This window comes from Crocodylus siamensis, chromosome 8 (genome assembly GCF_052110815.1).
Source record: "Crocodylus siamensis isolate JL-2025a chromosome 8, ASM5211081v1, whole genome shotgun sequence".
NCBI lineage: Eukaryota > Metazoa > Chordata > Crocodylia > Crocodylidae > Crocodylus > Crocodylus siamensis.
This window is the reverse complement of record NC_143402.1, coordinates 1494173-1516998: the sequence shown is the minus strand read 5'-3', so window position 1 is coordinate 1516998 and position 22826 is coordinate 1494173. Positions and strand designations below refer to the sequence as shown.

Genomic DNA, 22826 nt, shown 5'->3' with positions numbered 1-22826 from the left:
GCGGGGGGTATTTCTCTGTGTTGCACCCAGAGCCCGGATAGCATCACAGGGGTTGAAGGCCTGTGGAGGGGATGGAGACGTGTGCATCCCTGGGGAGAGGGACAAGCTGCTGTGTGCACAGCCCAGCATCTCCCACTCCTGCCACCCACGTCTGCAGCCCCGCACCTCCTCCCCATAGGCCTGGTCCCCCAGCGAGGAGGGGCTCGGTGGGAAAGCTGATGCAGCCCTAGGAAGCTTCCTGCAGGACACGGCGCTACCAAATCCCCGTGGCCTTGCCTGGCCTGCTCCCAGCCTCCCCAGCCCATAGCTATTGCACTGCAAGGCCTATCCCCATTACAGGGGACAACAACACTTGTTGTGGGGCTCTTTTGGGGGGGGCTACCACTACTAAGTGCACAGGAGGCCCAGCCCTATGATACCTTAAAGTGAATGGGAAGCCTCTGCTGTCACGCAGCGTTAACTGATGCCAGTCCCACGCTTACAGAGTGGGAGCAAAACTCCCCCCCGGTGCAATCCCCAGGGCCCAGCATTTGCGTGCCAGGCAGGTGCCACGGGAAATGCACGCGTGTGTATGCCTAAGCTAGACATTTTTGTGCCCCCCATCCTCCTGTCCGCCTCCGGCCATGAAGAAGTCTCCTGAAGCCCAAAATAGGAGGAATGATGCCCAGCATTTTAGGTCATCGCCCAACAGGCAGGGAAAGGGTGCGTCATCGGGCCTGAAAGTTTAACTGCTTTCCTGAAACTTATCGTTCGATATTTCATTAGGACCTGCTGCCATCTGTTAAACAGCATCGAGGAGAATTTGGCGACACTTTAAATGAAGCTGTGAGAAGATGCATTTATTTTCGATGTAGCCAAGCAGCTGTTTGATGATGAATTCATGAACTATGAGGATTTAAAAAAAATAAAATAAATAAAAAACACTAATAATCAAACTTTAGCAAAAACAATGCAGCGGCAGTTCATTGCTGGCTCAAGATTGCAGGCGACGGAACGAGTGTGGGAACTGGAAGATAACGACCGGAATTTAAAAACAATAATGATAATGAGAGCAAAGCCGCAGCGCGGCAGGACGAGCGATGCTGCCATGGTGATGACTCTGTGCATAAAGTGCAGGTACCCGGAGACAAAGGTTATGGCACGGCGGTGGGATTGCCGAGCCGTCGGCTCCGCTGCTCCACGGCGGCCGTGTCTCCGCTGGTCCTTCCAGGGTGTCTGCCTGGATGTCTTTGGTGGGGAGGGGGGCGAAGGTCTGGACTCCTGCTGATGCCTGGTCCCAGCCGCCCATGGGGTTGTGGTCACGCAGGCTGGAGGTGCTCCACATCATTAAGTGACTTGACTGTGGCCACCTAGAGAGTCAGTGGCAGAGCAAAGATCTGACCCCTGGCTGCCCTAACGCCACATCATCCTTCCCCTCATTTTTGGCTTAGGAGAGAACGGGCTGATTTCTGGGCCTCTCAAAGGGAGCAGTCGAAAAGCCCGGAGGAAAGCTGCCGGCACAGAGATCCTGGGTGTTGGCACTCGCATTTTGGGACCCCGAAACAAGCCGTTGGGAAGCAGTGAGATCTTCACCCTGGCAGAGTGACACCCACGAAGCTCCTGAGAGCTCGAAGTGCCCCGGTCCTGTCCGTCCGCTCTGCGTCACTCGGCCTTGACCACTGCCGCCTCCTGGTCCCTCTCTGCTTCCTCCTTCCACCTGGCCTTCTTCTCCTGGTTCATCCTCACCAGCGTGTTATCATTTTTGGAGGCCTGGGAAAACACAAAGTGAAAGGCCACCTGCCCCAGAGCATTTCCCCGGGCAAGGGCACCCCCCTTCTGCCCTGTCTCTGCTCCTCTTGATGTTACCCGGGGAAAGACGCGAGTGGAAATGCATCCCCGGGCCTCACCGGAGCCTCCAGCCAAGGACCGGCAGCAGGGGGGTCGGGGCGAGCCCCCAGGCAAAGGCCCCGCCACGCTGTTTTTGGCTGGCTCCAGCACCATCGTCCCACCATTGCTCAGGTCATTCCCTGGGGGTCTAGGGCTGGCTGAGAGGGCCAAATGAAGCAGCAAAGTAAAAGAAAAGGGCCAACTGGATCCCACCCGAGCCTGACCCAATCGATCCCAGTCACGGGGGGTCGACCCCTTTTCCCCTTTGCAACAGGCCGTCCCGGAGCTAGAGACAACTGCAGGTGCTGGCGGCACCGCGATGGGCTACGGCCAAGTCAGTCCAAAGGGAAACCGTGCAGCGAGGCCTGGCCGTGGAAGCGCCCCAAGCAAGCATCGAGCGACAAGACGCTTGCAACAGAGCAAGTGACTGAAGGCAGCGCGTGACCCCCGCGTGCTCAAACCCGTCTCAGCAGCGCATGGAGGAGGACAGGATCGTGCCCGCCCGGGTACCGGTGGGATCGAGCGCCTCACCCGGGAAGGGAGAGGAACACTTACGTGTTTGCCAGAGATGGCCACGGCGAAGCAGCACAGCAGCGTCAGCGCCATCATGACGTACGACGCCCGGATCCTCACTGTGCTCTTGGCTGCGTTGATGGCCTCAGGCCTGCAGCAGAGCAGAGTTGTACGACGGCGTGAACCGGAGCAACGATTTCGGCAGGGCCGGGGGGGGCCGGGCTGGTCTCAGTGGGGGCAGATGACAGAGCAAGGAGCAATGGGCTCACATTGCAGAGGTTGGATATTGGGAAAAACTCTCTCACTAAAACACTGGAACAGGTTACCCAGGGTGTGGTGTCTACACATGCTGATTTAGGTGCGTTAACCATTTTTAAAGGCAGGTGAAGGGTGCAGGTCTTCACGTGCACACCCTTAATGCACCTTAAAATGGCGATTTTAGGCTGTTCGTGCCTAAAGTTGAGACCTGGTCTCAAATTTAGGCATGAATAGCTCAAGTGCCTTAATGCACGTGCAGACAAGCTGAGGCGCATTAACCCCGCGCATGCCAACTGACTCGGGACTAACCTGAGTTCCAAGTCGGTCTGCACACTATGTTAATGTGCATTAGCACATGCATAAGTAGACGCACACCTAAATCACCTTAATACACATTAGGCAAATGCAGCATTAAGTTTAGGCACACCGTATAGACATGCCCCCAGAGAGGTGGTGCAGTCTCCATCCTTGGAGGTTTTGAAGCCCCAGGTAGACAAAGCCTTGGCTGGGGTGATGTAGTTGGGGCTGGTGCTGCTTGGAGCAGGGGGTTGGACTGGATGCGACTCCTGAGGTCCCTTCCACCCATATTTTCTATGATTTTATGATGCCATGAATACAAGAGGGTGCCTCAAGCCCTGCCTGGACTTTTCCAAGGGCAGGTACCAGATCCTTCTATTTTCTCTGAAGTGATCTGCTTATTGAGAGACAATTTCCTGTAGCCTGTGCATACCCAAGCGTGGCTGGAAGACAGCCCGCACGAGCTTTGGGCTTTGCCACGAGTGCCCATCTGCACTGAGTGCCGGCAGGGTTTCACGCGCAAGGACAGACCGTGGGGTCCCGACACGGCCTGCCCGCAGCATTCGTGGACAAAGCTCCTGCGGGGTGAGCCCACGGGCCCCTTCTCCACCCGTCTCACACCCGGGGATGTGGCAAACCGTTGAACGTGCCAGGCAGGGACTGGCTCTGGTCACTGCCCGCCCCTCTACGGAGAGTCATTAAGAGGGGGCAGGTACCTGCCTCCTTCCTACAGCCCCCCAGGCTCTGCTGGAGACCCTTCCTCTCATTAAAATTGCTGGAAAGCCTCCAGGAAAATCCCTGGTCCTGGCACCTCTAGTCCATGGCTAATTGAGGTGTCCTTCACACACTGGCAGCTTTTCCCATTCACTTTCCTGCTAAACCCACAGACGGCTCCTAATTTTGGCCATTTCAAGCAGCCCAGGCGCAGGGGTTGCAGAAGGAGTAGGTTTTTTTGGAGATGTCATCACAGCGCCGAATGTCCCCAGCCCGGCTGGCGAGGCCTGCGCGGTTCTGCAAATAGCTGAGGGCGTTTGCATGATTATCGTTTTGCTGCAACCAGCCCTTCACACGTCACCTTAATACATTATATCATATCCAGTCCTGGCTTTAATGCCTTCTGTAGGGGGGGAGCGTTCATTAGAGACCCCGTGTTTAATTAACACTGACATGTTAAAAGTGAGGAAGTATTAAAGTCTCTAAAGACGGTGATTTGATCCTTGGGGAATAAAGCTTGAACAAGGGAAATGAGATCACGTGAACTTGCATGATGGAAACACCCTTCAGAGGACTTTGCTCCCAATTTTCTGTTAGATTTCCTGCGACCTTTTTAAGAGCGAATTCAGAAGAACCAGTTAACTATAGGAAGCCCAAACTGGACAGTGGTGGGCAGCTCAACGCCTTGCAAACTCAGAAGACTTTTGTTTCACAAAAGGCTTGTCAGCTTCTGAAATTCTTCCTTTCAAAAACAACCGAATCCAATTTACTTTCCAAAGCTGGCAAAAAATACATAAATAAATAAATAAATAGCTAAAGTTTCCAAATGTATCCGGATTATTTTTGGACGTAGTGAACGGCAGTGCACCCACACATTTCATTCCCTGTCACACAGCCCGGTGGTAGCATTCGAACAAGAGCACGCACCATTTGGATGCGTTTTTGCAGCTGATGGGGAGAGGAAAGTTTAAAGCTGAGCTTTTTTGGATACATCAGGTACGGAGATTTTTATCGTCCCCAGAAAACAGGCCTACTTACGATATAAGCTCTGGGATGTCCTCCTCTTTCTTAAACCGCCCTGCCCACATCAGTGCCTTTTTCTCGAATCCCGTAGGCTGCCGTTCGTTTTTCAAGGCGCTGTGACCTGGGGGATGCAACAAGAGAGCTGTGAGTCGCGCTGCTCGAGCGCCAGGAGCGGGGAAAGCATCGTCCTGAAAGCTCGGAGCAGCATTTCTCATTCTCCAGGAGACTCACCCTAATCTACAAGCCTGCTTGCTAATAAATAAGGTCCACGGGCATGAGACATTAACCCCACGTGGCATCCGTGTGCACAGCACAGTGGGTCTACACCCCTGGTCCTGCTAAACCACTGCCAAATGGGGGGGGGACCTTAGGCAGCGCAGACAGATGTTACAGAAAATGCTTTGTCTTGAAACAGCCTCCTCTGACCCGTCACGTAACGAGGAGTCTGACTGGCATCTGAGCGGCCATTTTTGAAGCTGTCTGCAGCTGTGCGCTTGTGTCTGGTCGCAGCTACAAACTGCTTTCTGTGGCCAGATCAGGCAATAATTGTCACTGCTGCCTGCGCTCCTGGAGAGGCTGCCACCAGGACGGCCACAGCTGGGTCTGGTTCGGCCGGGTCACGGGGAACAAACCCTCAAGATGTATATGGTGCGGACACGGGCTGTGGCCTCAGGGTTTGGCTAGGTCAGAGCGACCTTCAGGCAAAGGCCAGATCCGGGTCCCGATGCAAGGGCGAGTGCTCGCGCTCTCCCAGCCGCGCCGAGAGACGGCTTGGCAGTGGACACGGGTGCACAGCGAGGAAGCCCCCCGGCAAATACGGTGCCAGCAGGTCTCTTCGCTTTCCTGCATGCAGCATTTACGAGGTGGGGCTGTCCCCCCGCTCCCGCTCAGGGCTCAGGGGCCCCAAATCCAGCCCAAGTCGTTCGCCTCGCTTCCTCGGGAGCAATTTGCAACCATTTGATCTGGCAGAAACGGAACAAGCTCAGACGTGCCAGGCACAGACGGTCTCCCCCAGCCAGCACAGCTGCTGCCTCAGTTTCCCCCCTTTGCCCACGTTATTCCTGTTTCTGAGCAGCAAGGCCTCCCTTCTCCGCTCGGCCGCAAGGCCCCGATCCCGCTAGCTCGTCTTGCCCTGCACGGAGCCGAAGGGGAAGGGGGAGGAAGGGAAAGTGGCCGTTTCTTGTAAACCCTCTTCCCCTTCCTCGCGCAGCGAAGCGTGGATGGCAGCGCGCCTACCCACCTGGAGCAGCGGTGTGGAGGGGAGCGCCCTTCCCATCCTTTGCAATGTCACAAAATGCTCTTCTTGCCTGGGGTGCCCTCGGCGCCTCCTTGAAGCACAGAGAGCCCCGGGCCAGGCTCGTCCTCCGCAGGCCGGCGACGAGAGCCTTGCCGCCCAGAGCCCTTCCCAGCATGGCGCGCACGGTGCTGTACTGTCCACGCGCCCGCCTCTGCCCTGCTTCAGCGACCGCGGACCCAGTGTGCCTGCAGGAAACGTATGTGATCCTCCGAGGGTATTTACACAGCCGGGCTGGTTCACGTCAGCACACCTTATCATCTTGCGGCCGCACGCTCGCACCGCCCTCGGATTTCCTGAGTCACGGTGACTCGTTAAGTCTCTTCCCCGGCTCTGCCAGGAGACACACCTCTGCATAACGAGGGCAACGGCCAAACTGCGGTTGCCTGCGTCCAAGCTGCGGCCTGCTGAGGGTCTGCGCCGTCACGAAGCTGCCAGCGTTGCAAAGGTGCGACGTTTCTCCGAGTCTTCCCCTGAAGCGAGCAATACCCCAAGGAGCAGCACATCACATCCACAGCCACGGCACTGACCACGAACGGCAATCGGGGCTAGCAGCAACGGTACCCAAAAAACTTCTCCCCCCCAAAAAAGGAGTTAAAACATGACAAGGCCAGTCTGCAGGAGCCATTCACAACCGTCCTCAGCTGCCCACACGTTACGTGAAAAAGCAAGCGAGTTAAATCAGCTTCCCCTACAAGCACAGGGGTATTCTGCGTCGCTGGCATCGGCTGGGGGAGAAAGCCTGTCGTGATGTGTTCCTGGTACCGAACCCGGGTGGAAGTCACGTTGCTCAGTACTTCCCAGGTACAACACCAAAGCAAATGATTAACCAGGCAGGTCTGCAGCGCAGATTTATCACAGCCCAAGCTTTCCCGGGGCACTCTCGAGGGAAGCAACGAGGCAGGGGGTTATTTCTGCCTCCTGAATTATGTGCTTTGCATCTCGTGACGCACCCCAAAGTTCAGACCTCCTCTACCACCGCTGCACCCCGCGTGCCCCGCCATGCGCTGCGGCCCTGCCTCCCGTTATCCAGCCGGTGGATATTTCAAGAGTCACCCAGCAAACAGGGATCTGTGAGATAGATGCTTGGCTGGACTCGGGACCAAACTGTTCTGCTAGAATCTGCATTTTCCAGCTGAAAAATTGTCCCCCTGGAAATGCTGTCGCCAGCTCTCGCCCTGATCGCTGACTGACCCATGAATTACAACTTGGAAACAAGTCTATTTGTTGCATCTGAGGGTAGATGCCAGCAGCCTCCATCCGCGCTGTGCCGGCTCGGCAGGGCTAAGGGGACGAAAATATAATATACTCATTTATGTCAAAGACACTGGACGCAGAAGGGCAGCTGGTCCCACGAGGAAGAGTTTCCATTTGAGATAATCGCATTTCAGAGCAGAGCAGCACTTTTAAGATTGGAAGTCAGCAAAGCAGAGAAAGCCTGCGAGGACTAACATTAATTTTGCTAAAACACTGCTTTATGTACTATTTGGCAGCAAGTGGAAGGGTCAGTCTGACGTGGCTCTAACCTCAAGGGAAAGGAGTTGGTCTCTTCCAAAATCAAACCCCATGATGCCAGGAAAGTCCTGCCGATGCCCATCCTACCGGCTCTTAAATCATACAGTATTAAGTTACACTATTAAGTTATCATGCACAACGATATCGTTCTACTGACTTGATGTTTTCCCTCCTGGATTTTGCACAATGTTAATGGCTCAGGAAATGCAAATGCAAAATGCATTTCCTATCTGAAATGTTGGGTTATTTACTGTGTTGATACTTAGGAGGCTCTAAAGCTGATTTACATCCAGGAAGAAAATCCTCATTCAAAAGGGAAGAGACTTTTGCCAAAGGGAAAATGTTAAGAACCGTTTAATGCTATCAAACGTCACATTGCCGAAGACAATCAAAGCTGTATTGGGCAGGGGACGGGGGGACGGCGATAGGACGCAGAACGCGATGTTGGCAAGGATGCTCTTTGAGGAGCCGGGCGATGAAAGATGAGAGGCAGATGGAATAAGCTGAATCACTTGAGCTATTCATCTCTTGGCCCCAAGGAAAAATCCTCTGCTGTTTATAGAGATGTTTTATGTCTCGGAGAACATGGAATTATTGATACCGAGGACAAAAAAACTTGTGGCGATGACGACTTTGTTTTTCCTCCGCGATGGAAGCCGCACAATGCACCCAGACATAACACAACGTGTTTAGCTTAATTTGCTTGTAATTCAGCAAAGCAAATTAGATCCATTTTCAGATTAGGAACCTACACAGAAAATGAATGGCAGCTTGCGCTTCCAGCTGCAAACTCCGCTTCAAACTAGACCTGCAAAGAAGCGGCGATCAGCGAACAAGGCACCGCGGGGTGGGGAGCGCCGCGCAGTTGGAGGGGAAGGGGGCACAGAAGAGGGGAAGGGGCCAGGCTAGAGGTTTATAGGTAGGTCGTGGCTTCAGGGACTCTTCGGGGCTCATTTAGCCTGCCCTCCTGTACGGGAGGCTGGAGATGATGGGCCGTGACGTACCAAACCAATGCTGCTGTAATGGTCTATTAGAGTGCCCCCAGATCCAGGGAGGCCATATAGGCGGACAGCAGCCTTGCCGTCCCCGGGGCCGCCGGCGCGGTGCAGAAGGGACCGAGCGAGCAAGGCCCCTGTGGCCGCAGAGCATCGCCCAGCGAGCGGTGGCCAGATGCTCTCAGCAGACGAGTGACATCCAGGCTGCAGAGGAAGGCAAATCACCCCCTGGGTGCCTGCCAGCCCAGCCCAGCCCAGCCCAGCCCGGCTATCGGCAGGGCCCTGAGCATGCAAACGAGACACCCACGAGCCTGCGCGTCTCTGCATCCCTCCGCGCGCTCACTCAGCCCTCGCCTGTGCTTCCTTCAGCTGCATTTAAATCCAGGTGCAGCCCCGGTTTCTCCTGCAGAAAACTCCTGGGAGCTCAAATTGCTCAGCTCTCGAGCATGTGTTTGCTGCGGGGCAAGTCTCCTCCCTGCCCCTCCTCGTCTCCCTATCTGGGTGCTCCCGGCTGTGCGCCCTGCCGCCCTCCCTGAGCTCACGCCGGTGGGAAGCCGGCTACCAGCTCAGCACCAGCAAGACAGGCCCGGCGATCGGGCTGGAGTTTGCGAGGGTGGCGACAGCTCCCCACCCTCACATCGCATCCCAGACCCCCTTCCCCAGTTGTCTCGGGGCGGTCCTTGCTCCGGCCAGGCGGTGCTGCAGGCAAGCAACCCGGTATTGACCCTTCTCTGCAGCACAGCAGGGGAAAATCTCCCTGGACCGGGAAGAGCAGCAACAGCCTCACATGCACGCTCTGGCTCTGAAGGCAGCAAGGCTTTTATATGCGCTTTGCTCTGAACCATCAACCCACCTGCCCATGCTCAGCCTATTGGAGCGAACATTTGCTGGGGAAGCTGCCCCCACAGCGCTGAATCATCTGCATCACGCCCTGAATGTTTGCAAGCAAAATATGCATGCATTTTCCCCAACAACTTCCTCTTTAAAGCCATATCACACCCACTGAGCCTATATTAAAGTTGCTTCCAGCATCTGCCACTGGGAAACCACAGTCCCTTGGCTTGAAAAGCTGAGGCACCGTGTCTGCGGCAGCCGAGTCCAAGAGAGCTAAAGTCCGTGGGCGCGCGCAGAACATGTGGCACAGCTGAGCTCTGTCCCAATCCCAATCCTAATCCCACTGAACTCAAATAGCAAAGCACCCTGGCCCTGAGTGAGCCGCGGCGCCAGGCCCCAGGGAGGGCCCGGATGATGGGCGACGCTGCCCGCCTGCTTGGACTCACACAGTGACTGACTGGCAAGCAGCAGGCAGCAGCCGCGATGCCTTTCGCCCCTGCCTGCCCCTTGCACATTCAAGTACAACTCCATGCTCTCTGGAAGGTCCTGCGCGGTGGTGCACGGCGAGCCAAGCCCCATCCCTTGCACCAGCATCCTGGACCCAAACTCTTTGCAGGCTGCGGCAGCCAGGAAAACAACTGCTTTGCAAACTAAACTTTGCAAGCGCTTGCTAATCCTCCTGACGGGGGTGGAGGGGGGAGCAATTAGCACAGGTAGCCAAAGCAAGGCCAAACCGGGTTATAAGGGAGTGGGTGTGTTTGCTCATGAAAGGGAAGTAAATGGTGGTATCTGAGAAGCACGTTCAGCTGCTCGGCGTTTCTCTCCTTTCCATGCCTTGGGGTTAATGATGCGCATTCATATGGATGTTGTGCCCCAGACAGCGCAGGGGCACGGGGGATGGAGACTTAGGATGCACACACACCTTCACCGTGCTGTTAGACACCGGTGCCTCTGGCGCACACCCGGCGTGCACACGCGCCCCCGCATACAGCCCCCGGCGGGCCCGAAGCCCCCCGACCTGTGGCAGGGTAGGGGCTGCCGTCCCCTGCTCCGTTCTCCTTGCCGTGACCAGCCTGTTGCTGGACGCAGCCGCTTCATCTCCGTCAGCCTAGCTCCTTTTCTTGCATTTGTTGTTTCAGGAAAAAGGGGCCTCAGGAGAACAGATTTCTATCTGGCAACAAACAGCACTTAAACCACACCAGATTATTGCTACTCTCTCTACTGGAAAAGAATTTGATATCAAATCATTATAGGCCTCAGCATCAAACTGATTTGCAGGAGTCGTGGTTCCTGTTAATTAGCTCCTGCTAAGGGTACTAATTAGATCCTTTCCCCGGTTTCTAACTCTGTCCTGTTCACCTGCTTTTAAAATAAATTCTTGCTGAGTTGAGGCCGCAAGCACAACTGACAAGCTGTTAGCAAAGCAAGCTGCTGACGTGTGCAGAGCGCGCAGAACCTAATGTCTTTGCTTCCTGGCTTTCCTACCCATTGCAATTAAAGCTGTTGCATATGAGAGTTGTGCTGACATGGAGAAAGCTGAGAGTGTCTTAAAATGAGCTCTCTCAGCCTCAGTCTAATTAGATGCAGACCAGGGCTGTAACCTAGCTTCTTAGCAGAGGTTAATAAACAGCCCTGGATGGGTGTGTGGCTTACAGTATTGTGAGCTCCTTTGCAGATATGGTGCTAGAGATCATAGAATAGAAAATGAGGGTTGGAAGGGACCTCGGGAGTCATCTAGTCCACCCCCCTGCTCAGGACCAGCCCCAGCTACATCATCCCAGCCAAGGCCTTGTCTACCTGGGGCTTAAACACCGGTTGCTGCTCTCTAAGGGTGCGTCTACACATGCATTAAAGCGCTTAAGCTAATGTACATTAAACCTAGTACCTCCATTGTAAGGTACTAGGAAAATGCACATTAGCCTGTCTTAATGCTCGTTAACTAAAGAGCATGATTTTTAAGTGATGCTTAATGTGCATTAGCCTATTTTAATGTGCATTAGCCAGATAACATGTTTTTTTAACGACACTTTAATGCACATTCAAATAGGATACTGCACATTAAAGTGCACATGTAGACGCGCTCCTCCCTGGGGGCATCTTGGAGCACAGTGAAGCCAAACAGTGCCTCTCTAACCATCTGCCTTGCCCTGCAAGCCTCCGGCTGTCTCTGCACTTCCAGAGAAGCGGTTCAATCAAGGTCTCCACTTAGTGTCCTTCTTACAGGATCTATTTTAAAATAACAGTGGCCCACGAGGGAAAGTCCGGAGCCAGCACACTCCCCGGATAGTGCTCTCTTTCCCACCAAAAAGCAAGGACGACAAAGGGGAGGGCAGTGATTGCGTGACCAAGCAGCATGTTGAAAACCAGCAAGGCATCCTCTGAAAGACCCTGCTGTGCAAAACCAATCTCAGAGACGGACACAACCTCTGTCTCCATCTCCCCTTCGATGGTCACCTAGGTCCCGGGGCTCTCAGTCCACTCAGCTGAGATCTCTGGCCAGGCATCTAGGCACTTCATGACCTCCAAGCTTCTTGGAAGCTATCCACCCTAATGACCCACAACTGCAAATCTACGAGACACCGATGGCTCATTAGCTACTTGCTGCCACCTGCAAGTCACGTTCAAAGATTGCTGGCTGCGATCTGGCAAGCAAATGCAGGGGCTCAGAGTAAAACTAGACCCTGGGGGTTCATACAGAGCTTCCTAAATAGCCCCCAGCCTGGAGGTACTAATTGCAAGCTTTCTTCTGCATAGTCAAAGGTAGCCCCACTAGTGTCAGACACTGCCAAGAAGAACAATACAGTTGCTAAAATACCAGAGAGAAATTTCAGGGAGGGAATAGCTTCTTTTTTATTGATGGGGTGACTTCAACCACCAACATTGCCGAAATTCTGATGGCCAAATTCTTTTAAGCAGCTCAAGAGTTAAATGTCTTGCTTTGGAGACCCAAAGAAAGGTGCTGTGATACCCAAACGCTTGTCTAACTCTACCCCAACCATGCAGTCGGTTCAATAAAAGTTACTCTCCATAGCAATCCTTGCCTCTTGCTTTTCCACGGATGTTTGCCCCTTCCCCGCAGAGTTTTGTAGCTGTGATGTCCCATTGCAATTCAAAACATCCTGAAGACGTGGGGGAAATGCATTGACCTCAGAGTCCTGTCCCGATCCTCACCAGCCTCCACAGGGAGGCATTTTACCAGTGAGGACAATCTCGTCCAGCCAAGGAGCAGCAGGAGCTACTCCCAGTCACCTCCCAGTCAGAGGCCTTTGGCACGAAGGCTGGCAGCAAAAGCCTGAAATGCAGACGACAGCTATTTCAGAGCCCATTTCCTCTGGTCAAACCGATATTGGTGCCATGTGCTTCCTGGGCCGGCACACTGTATTTGAACAGGCCCAGGGTTAGGCCAGGTGCCTAGATGACCGTATATGCTCGATTAAACCAGATTGCACCCAGATTGCACCCAGCCTGGGCAGAAGTGCCTGATGTGGTGGGCTGCAAACGAACTTCATCTAACGAGATTGCACCTTCTGCTATCGTGAGACACGTTCAGAGAGTTCACCCACAATTAACGGCTGTGTTTTGCTCCCTGCAGCATATGCAGCAACGGAGTAATGCTGGGGGCCCGATCGAGCAGTCCTTCCTTACCTGAGTCATCCCTTAGCTTTAATGAAGCTGCTTGGTGGGTAAGGTGTGCGCACACAACGAGGGACGACTCTTTTATTACATCCCATCAGCAGTGTGCGCAGGAGCAAATCTAAGTCAGAGGAAAAGCTCCAATTACCTCTGTTTCATGGAGCGCTAAGCTACGATTCGCAATATTCAGCGCCCAGGAGTTCTCCACCCATGGTTAAGCCATGGATTTATATCACCACTGCACTTTGTTCAGCAAGACTTCAGGTATTCAGCCAACATACAGCAATTTGGGTTTGAATTTTTGAAACAGAGGGACACATTTCTTTGACTCCTGTTGCATTTGGAGCTGACCTCTGCATGCAAACACCAAGCCTGGGAGGGGGAAGGATTGTCTACAAGCCCTTACTCCAGAAACCTTGTACTCTAACAGCCAGGGCCACTGAGGACAAAAATCCCCAAGGCTCCTTTAGTTACCCTCTCTCTCTCTCCCTGCTTACCTGCAGGATGTGACCTTTCCGCCCCGAGTTCACGGGCACTAGGCAGTAGGACTGAAATGCAACAGGGGCTCTGCAGCGCGGCAATTACAGAACCAGCCAGCATGTGTTTGGTGAGGCACTCCCGCAGCATACTGAGGGGGCGAAATGCCCCGCGATTACCTGCAGCGTGCCTCATTTGTGTGGAGACAGCCATATGCAAGCAGTAAAGATCCCAGACGGACGGAAATCCAGCAATGAATTCAGATCTGGGCAATCATGTTGCAGGTTTTACAACCCAAAGCAATTAACGCACTGACTGGTTTTGCTGGGATCCGCAGACAACAACTGATTACTGGGAGAGCGGGGAGTGGACGGTCTAAAACACGTTGCATAAACGTGCAAGACCCTGACGGGTAAAACAAAACTAGCGATGCAGCACAGAGCCTGGGCAAATTAAATCTTCAATTCACAGACTGGAAAAACAATTTCATTTCAGGCTTTTTTACACCTGTTTCCCCAACAGAGTCTGAGGAACGCGATGACAAGGACAGACCTGCTCATTGCTTCATGACATTTTCCCCTTAGAAAGACTGCGTGGTTTTCACAACCAGATGTGTTTGGAAATTTGTCAGTCCATTAGTCAATTGTTTGGGGGGAAAGAAGCCTAATTTTAAAAAACAAAAAAAAAGATTGAACTATCCTGCCTAGAAATTCAGGTTTCTACACAGATGGGCGGCGCTTCTTTTAATATAAGAATGATGCAAGGCTTTTAGGCACCTACAAAGCAGCCGTACGCTATCGACCAGACCGATAAAACACACACCCAGGAGAGATCATTACGAGAGACCCCGTGTAACTGGGTCACCACCTCACTTTTTAATGAGTCTTTGAATATGCATGTAATCAATACAACAAAAGGCTCCAAACAAATCCCTGGCTGAAATCAGTGGAGTTGCGCCAGAGCTGGTTTTGTCTCAGGGACTCCGACGAACTCCATCGATAATTAAGCTGCACGCCGTCTGGGATCAGATGCCTCTTCTGGGGCTCCTCTGTAAAGATTTCTTCAGAGCCAGACGAGTCCACCCGGCAGCGAGATGCCTTTGTAGAGCAACACGGGTGCTCTCTCAACGGGCCGTCAGATGGCTGAAAGAAACCCCCCGGCAAATGCACCAGCCAGCGGACGCGTGGGACACCCGCTCCAGGAGTGGGACAGAGGGAAATGATCTTTCCAGTCCCTACAGCATGGCTCAGTGCGCGGCACCAGCCTCCAGCGGACGCCCGCACCCATTTGATATCCACCTGCCACCGTTGGCCCCCAAACCTGCAGCGATAATTCTCAACCGGGGTGCCGCAAGATCCTTTTAAGGGTGCCCCTCCGTATCAGGTGCAAAGGCCTTCACAAGATAAACCCCGAGATTTCCAACAGGAGTGCCAAAAACACTGCCCTGTTCTGGGCTTTCTGAGTGCTTTGCAACAGGGGAAAGGCTCTGTTACTGGTATTTTTCCATTGTCAAAGCACAACTCAAGGCTCAGGGCTGTCATTTGCTAATGAAGGGCTGCCTTGAGTTTCATGAGGGGTGTAATGAGGTTTAGAAACACTGATGTGGCGAGTGTCTGCATGGCTCAGGTAGCTGTGCCCGTGGGCAAGAAGCTGCCCGGGGGGATTCCCAACCTTCTCCTCCAACCCTGTCCCTGGAGCAGGTGGCGGGGAGGATGCCCCCGTGCCTGCGCCGGCTAACAGGCCTTGCGGGTTGCCATCCTTCCCGGGCATGGCGGAAGAGCCCCGTGTCCTTCTGTCGCTGCGCCGTCATTAGTGTTTGCAAAACAAGCTTCCAGGGGAAGCTAAATCGCGAGCTGCAGGAAATAACAAGGAGCAATGTAATCAGATGTGAGAGGGAGACCATTTCATTACCTGGACCACGGCTCATTATTCACCAGTTCTCTGGCAAGAGCTGATAAATGCAGACTAATGAGTCTCAGGCTAAGGAGACAGAAGAGGGCCTGCCTACCCCAGTGCTGCCACATACCTAGCAGGGGCCAGATTTCACGGGCAACGTCACTCCCAGCCCAAAGTGCAAATGGCCATGTCAAAAAAACCCAAATCAATATTAACTTGCGTTGCAATGGAAACAGAGTGAAATTAGAGCAGCATTGGAAATGTGGGGTGGAGACACCTCTCATCCCCGGGGGCAGAAATGGCAGCAAGAGGCACTTTGCCTTCCCACGTTCGAACCACGCGGGGACCGCGCAGCAGGGTGGCCGACCGCCCCGTGCTTTCATGGGGGCTGGTAAAACCCCACATCTGAAAGCAAAGAGAGGAACAGTTGTGTTTCCCATGCAACTCTTCTGCAAGGCAGTCCTGGGGCGGGGTCCAAAACCTGCTATTTATTTACTGGGGCCGAATCAGTTCTGAATGAAGTTCCAGATTTCAACTGTGTGATGCCGCCACTGGCAAGTCTCCTTCCTCCCGGTCTCTCCGCTCTGGGGCTCCAGATACACCCAAACCCACAGCAGGCATCCTATATGCAAGCCTCATGCCTGGAGGTTTGGGAGTTCAGATGCCCCCGAGCCAAAAGGCCAAAGGAGCAAGCAGGAGGGAAAGCCCGAAAGCAATTCCTCATCTCCATGCATTGTGTAGCCAAGATCCTCACATGAGGAGGCATTTGTAGACTCTCCCAGGGGCCGGCCTGCCTGCAGGGCAAGGGACAGGAGGCCTTGTCAGGTCTCCTTCCCCGCATGCTAAGCCCCTCTCTCCATCGCAGCGGGTAGCACAGCCTTGATGTGTTTGGTTGTTTTCCAGTCCAGCACTTCTGTCTGACTGGGGGACCTTTAGGTCATTTACCTTGTGAAAACCTCCAGTCCTAATCCCTGACCTTCCCCAACACTCATCATTTTTCTCCCAAAGGCCCCTCTTGCTGGATCTAACCCTGCCTTGGTACCCGCACAGCTGTTCCTCCCCCTTTGGCAAGCCTCTTCCTTCTCCACCCTTGATCTCAGCCAAAAGGCTGAGAAGCCATACCTGTGAGCATCCATCACTGTCTAGCTGCCCAGGTCGTGTTGATCAGTTCTTCTTTTGTTTCCCAAGGAGCTGAATTAAATTTAACAAAGAAAAATGCCGAGGACCAGAATTCATGCACAAGAGGGCTATCCACTCAAGCCTAATCCTGCCAGTCCTCGAACAGATGGGGAATATCTTCCTGTCTCATGTTTTCATGTTTTATTTCCAACTTTTAAAAAAGTAGAAGATACAAGTTACCTTGTGGGGCTTTGACGATTCACATCTGTAAGAAGAGGTCTGCTTTCTCTGCAAGATCACGGCACGTGTACATGTATGCATCCGTGGCTGCATGCACACGTGCATGATTGCATGCACACATACATGATTGCATGTATGCATACGGTAGCCCACACTGTCATGAAAGCTAAAGTCTGTCTCTCATTACTAAGTGCTTTTGTTTCCACTCCCCTGAGCTCTGGCAACACTGAGTGGGGCTGAACTTTGGTCCAAGGGTGGATTGCTTTAGGCAAGTTTGATGCCAACTGGCTCACAGCCCTTTGGGTGTGTGCATGTATAAAATTCTCTCCTACAGAAACCTCCCCCCTCCAATCAGATATTTTGGGTGTACATAAATTGAGCATCTGCACCAATTGCTGCTCAAACTTGATTGACTTTGGACATCTCACACACGCTGAACATAGGCAGGGTCGTGGTATCGGGCATTTCTATTCTAGTCAGTACAGAGCCCTAATTAAACTAAGGCATTCTCCTGGGAAATGCAATTCCGCTAAGTGTTTTTAATGAGCACAAGTTGGCGTGCTTTGCTGAATGAGCACGCTCCTCGCCCTGCTCGCCTGCCATCCCCAACGCAGGGGGCTGAACACCACAGGGAGCCTGGGCCAATATTTCTTAAATACTTCTGTAACTGGCTGCGGGTGTAGGCAGCACAGCGGAGGCCCAGGCAGCGCCACGAGGACACCTGGGAAGGTCGGACGAGGGAACTTAGGGCACTTGTACATGTTATGTATGTTAGGAAGTGCAGAAGAGTACACACGTGTGTGCGAATGCACATGTGTGCATGCAAGCCTGAATCCTGCCCATGCTAGTGCTAGCATGGTGCTGTCTGGGAAAAATGGAGTGGGAAAAATGACTGCCTGCATTCCCACGCCTCTTCCCATCCTCCCACGGGCTACTCGTTGCAGACGCTGCTCTCCAGGGCAATACGGCCTGTCGCGGCAGGAAATCAATTCCCAGCTGCCTTCCCCCCATGTGCGGCCCTCACCATGCAAAGGGACAGCCAGGCAGCGAGAGCAGTCATTTGCAGAGCAGCGTCATGCCGCCGAGCACCGGAGAAGCCTTTCCATTAAAAGGGGCTGCCCCTTTTGCTTTCTTACTTGCACGGTGTCTCCCTCTCCCTGCGCTGGTTTCTTAACGGTGTCCCACGCTGTCCCGTGCAATTGGCTTCCTGGGCAGAGCTAGGATTTTGCAAAGCGGGGGTGCAGAGGAAGCGGTACATCGTCAGAGAGGGTGGGGCTGGACTGGTCTCAATGGGAGCAGATGACAGGACAAGGAGCAATGAAATGGGCTCCAGCTGCGGCAAGGGAAGTTGAGGCTGGATATCAGGGAAAACTCTCTCATGAGGAGGGGTAGACAAAGCCCTGGCTGGGATGATGCGGCTGGGGCTGGTCCTGCTTGGAGCAGGGGGTTGGACTGGATGTGACCTCCTGAGCTCCCTTCCCACCCTCATTTCCTATAAGCCTGTATAGCACACCACATGTTTTTCTCTAAGTAAAAAGAAACTAGAAGCTTTGCTAGCATGCTAGAGATCTAGGCTGTATTATTACAGTTTAAGATAAAAGGAAAAAAACCCAACCCAAACCCAACCCCTTTCCTGGAATGTGCGTTCATTTGCTATATTGCATATTATGCCTAAAAGCACAACTAACTAGGCAAACATAATCAGAAGATGTTGTTTCATTAGCCCTGTAGCCATTAGAAATCAATGTACCTCTCTTTCAGATTCAAAACACAGTCTAGCTTTCTTGAGCATCTTGGCAGGGCCTCCAGTGCTTTCCTGAAAGTTATTTCCACGCCTGAGTGAACGCTCCTAGCTAGTGTTAGAAACAGTCTGCGGGGAGGTGAAACAGGAGCTTTGTGAGGAGGAGCAGCTACCAGACAGCAGAAGAAAGGCTGGCTTGATTAAGGGAGCCTTTAAAGCGCGTGAAAGAGGAGAGAGGGTCCTTAATGCCTGTGCAATGGAGAGGTTAGAAGGAATCAGGTAGGCTGTCTTGAGCCACGGAGCCGGTGCTAGAGCTGACGAGGGATTTGCCAACACAAGGATGCTGCAGATGGCATCAGGGACTTGTGACGTCCTGCAGACCCCGGCAGGTCCCATCGGACTCCTCTTGCCGGGAGCTCACTGGGGAGGGTGGACATCCGCACCGGGCATCCAGCCTTGGGGCAGCCCCGGTGCTGGCTGGGACAAGCCCCTGAAGCATAACCGAGCCAGGACAACGGGGAAATCCAAAGCCCAGAAATAAGCTAAAACTAGGAACCAAGGAAAGCCGAGTGCAGGAACCAGGAGGCCCCGGCTGGTGCTCGCTGGCCATCCGGCGGCGGTCCCGGCAGCCAGTCCAGGTGCTGCTGGGCAGAGTCCACCAGCCGAGGCTTGCTGCAGGTGTAGGCGTGCTACAGCTGAGTGCTGGGCCCAAAGGCCCTGAGCCCCAAGGCTGCAGAGGCCACGTTTGTCCAGGGGAGAATGCAAGGGTCTTACTTTTCCGAAGTGAAGCTTGCCCCCTCCCCTGCGCCCCACGAGTTTTGCCGATTTTCCACGAAAGGAAAGATTCTGCCTCTTGACCCGCTTCATCTCACCAGACCCAGCTGCTGATGCAGCCTCTGGACAGTGGAAGCCACGTGCACATCCAACCTGCTCTGGGTCCAGATGCATTTCAGCGGGAGCTATTCAGCATCCAGCTGCAATAATCGCACCGGGGACTCTGTCTCGCAGAAACGCTGGCTGGCCTCGCAGGCAGTAGCACAGGGCTGGGACTAAGAATTGTAAAATCCTAGGAAATGAGGGGTGGGAGGGAGCTCAGGACATCACATCTCGTCCAACAGCTCCAAGCAGGACCAGCCCAACTACATCATCCCAACCAGGGCTTTGTCTAGCCGGGGCTTAAAAACCTCCAAGGATGGAGAGTGCACCACCTCTCTGGGGAGCCTGGACCACTTCCTTGCTACCCTCGTAATGAGAAAGGTCTTCCTAATCTCCAACCTCAACTTCCCTTGCTGCAGCTGGAGCCCATTGCTCCTTGTCCTGCATCTGCCCCCACTGAGATCAGCCCAGCTCCGTCCTCGTTGCAGGCCCTGGCAGGGAGGTGACGGCTGGTATCAGATCCCTCTCAGTCTCCTCTTCTCCAGACTAAATCAGCCCAGGTCCCTCAGCCTCTCCTCACCAGTCCTGCCCCCCAGCCCCACAGCCGTTTTTGTTGTCCTCCTCTGGACTCTCTCCAGTGTGTCCACATCCCTTCTGCAGGGGGGGCCCACAGCTGGACACCGGACTCCAGATGTGGCCTCCCCGGTGCCGAATAGAGGCGGGGAGTTTGGGAGGAGTTAGCAAGCGGCAGCGAGTACCCATGGCAGACGGCACGCAACACGCGCGTTTGTAACGAGCAGGGATCTCGTCCACATTGCAGAGAGCCGGAGCGAGCGTCCTTGCGTCTGCGCTTGTGCTTGAAGGAAACCCAGCATACTCCACGTGACATGCTGTCTCTTAGGCCTGGGACCTCAGCGATCGGAAAAGCGTCCTCCGTCGTGACTCCAGGTGTTCCCCAACCAAAACCCCAGTCCCGACTGAAACGATGCAGCCGGCGCTGTGTCCATCCAGCACCAAAACCAAAACCGCCGTGGTCACCAACACAGACAGACGCCTGCTCCCACTCCCCTCGGTCCCAGCACGGCAGGGCTCACCAGACACGGCACGTGGACATCGGTGCGATATATTTGCCCATTTCTCTCGTTCGCTTGCTTCAGGGGTACGCTCAACACCCTGCGTCGCGGAGCTGCCGGCCCCTCGGCTGGCGCTGCGGCCACGGTGGTGCCCGGGTCTGTCTGGAGCTCTTGCACCGACCGGGGTTTCACCTGCAGCTCATCCGGACGTCTGGATTTCCATTTTCCCCCTAGTCTGTCTCCATCCTATGCAGGGAGCAATCTGGAATCGAAGGACAGACCTAAGGGATGGTGCAAATTGGATTCCTGTTTCTTGGAATTAGACTGATGTGATAAAATCAGTGATGATTTTATCGTATCAGTCTAAAATGATATGATAAATAGTAATGCTGAATTGAACCTCAGGTTTTGTTTTTTTTAAAAAAAACCCTCTTGCAATATATGAAGGTTTCAGAGATTATTTTTCTCATAAAGGGGTCCCAGCCTGCGTGCAGGATGATTAGAGCTAAGCAGGAAATGGTTTTCCTGTCCTGCCAAGATATTGAGATATCAAAAACCCTTCTTCTTCCAAAACAAGACAAAATGTGAAAATGTCTAAACAACCCCCCCACGTTTTTATTAAGAAACAAAACACAACCCTGCTGGGGTCAGTCAAAACATGCTGCCTGGACAGCTCCAAAACATTTCAATTTAATATCGATCTTTTTTTGTAACCTTTTTTATAATGTAGCTTTACCAAAGGTTCAAATCAAAAAGTCATCGGGCTTGGAACAAAACAAAAACGTCCGTCTGAAAATGTGGAAGCAGGGCTGTTTTTAATCATTTCAAAACCGTTCAAGCTTCTGAGGCAGGAGAGTTGTGGGGGAGCAAGCCCTGGTGCCATGCTCACGAGGCAGCGCGCACCAGTGCAAAACTGCTTGGCTGCAACCCCCGGTAGCCCACACGCCAAGTGCAGGATTCGCACCTGGGTCTGTACGCTGGACGTATTCGCCGGACCTTCACCAGCCGTGTGGGCAGCTCGTAGCCAGCCCGGTCGGCTCGAGCTGCCCACGATCTCGTCCTTCCCCTTCATCTCCTTCCAAACAGCGGGAGAGCAGCTGCGCTTTCTCTGGGAGAAACAAGATGCTGCCACACAATGAGCCAGCCTGGGAGCCGTGCTGCCGCGGGCACGTCCTCGGACGGATGCTCCCAGAGCTGCCCCCGAAGTTTGCTCGTATCCCATGAAGCCACGTCCACGAGTCTGAATCCGACTACGACACAACGCCCAGCCAGAGCACTGGTCCATCAATGAAACCCAGGTCCTACATGTCTGTGGGTTGCAACTAAGAGATAAGTGCAGCTTTTAGTTATGCATCGGTGCAAACACGCATCCTGATTTTTGGAAGACAGCCACCTATGTTCATTTTTCCCATGAAAGCCACCACCAGGACCGTTTTGTTCATGCCCACGACCTGCAGACCTCACACTCCCACATGTGCTCCCACACTCCCACTCCCTAATGCTGCACTGCGCCCCTGCCCTTGCCTTAACACTGCACGGGCATGCCGGCTTGTCTGAAGGGGATGGATGCTCACAAGGAGGTGAACAGAGCGTGGCAATGCCTGAATTTTGGGGGTGAAGTTTTCCATCTGACTGAAAGCCCCCCCAGTGTTTGATGGCCACAGTATCCTAAAGACGTAGGGGCTGGAAGGGACCTGCAGAAGGTCAGTCTAGTGCAACCTCCTGCCTGAGACAGGATCAGCCCTGTCCAAACCAAAACCGTCATCCAAACTCTACCTAAGACGACCCTCAGCCCTGACACAACACCAGACATCACCCGAACCTGTCACAGGGAAAGCAGGGGACCACGGTAGCCAACGTCCTGCTTCTATGAAATGTTATCAAGGGATCCCCGGTGGAGGACCGTGCTCTCCTGCTAGAGAGGAAAGCAAAGCCCCCCAGCCCATATCAATCTGGGGGTGCGATTCCTTCCCAACATCGGATCTGGCATTGGTTGACCCCGAGCAACGGGGCAAGACCCTCCAGCCAGGGCCTGAGGCCCAGCAGGAGCATTGGCACAGCCCAGTCCCCATCCCGGGGTGTCAGATGCCCTGGTCCCGTCGCCGTTGCATTTGCATCGCTCGGTGGCAACGCTGGGGAAGCAATGGGGCTGTTGCACAGGACTCAGCAGGACTCGCATCCCAGGAAAGCAGCTCGGAGCCAAGCGCTGTGGCTGCAAAAGACCTTCCTGAGACCCTTCCAGCGGGAAGTAAACGCAGGGAGGGGAGCTGGGGGGAATCCCTGCTGGAGCAGGGTGCTAGGAGGCTCCTGAAGGCGAGCACCAGGCCTTCGCCAGCCCCTCTGCAGCGGTGCTTTGTATCCGGAGGCAAGCGACGCAGCAGCAAACCGAGGCTGCCCTCTGCTGCCTGCGACAGCCGCGCGCCCGGGAAAGGACGGGATAGCGACTGGCAGCACAAGCAGCG

At 53.9% G+C, this 22826-nt stretch overlaps 1 protein-coding gene across 1 annotated transcript; it reads right to left on the bottom strand.

Moving 5' to 3' along the window:
* Nucleotides 1-829: 829 nt before the first annotated feature.
* On the bottom strand, nt 830-6734 carry LOC149857984 (protein FAM162B-like). The gene is made up of 4 exons (XM_090060034.1): nt 5912-6734; nt 4687-4792; nt 2422-2530; nt 830-1749 (listed from the first exon to the last, which is right to left on the bottom strand). Exons 1-4 carry the CDS (start codon nt 6081-6083, stop codon nt 1642-1644), a joined length of 495 nt encoding a protein of 164 aa, XP_089916160.1. The 5' UTR covers nt 6084-6734; the 3' UTR covers nt 830-1641.
* Between the last annotated feature and the right edge of the window lie 16092 nt (nt 6735-22826).

Coding starts and splice junctions, on each gene's coding strand:
- LOC149857984 (XM_090060034.1), bottom strand. CDS start 6,083: ATGCTGGGAAGGGCTCTGGGCGGCAAGGCTCTCGTCGCCGGCCTGCGG. Junction 2,531..4,686: donor GACATCCCAGAGCTTATATC/GTAAGTAGGCCT, acceptor GCTCTGCTGCAG/GCCTGAGGCCATCAACGCAG. Junction 1,750..2,421: donor TGGCCATCTCTGGCAAACAC/GTAAGTGTTCCT, acceptor GTGTTTTCCCAG/GCCTCCAAAAATGATAACAC.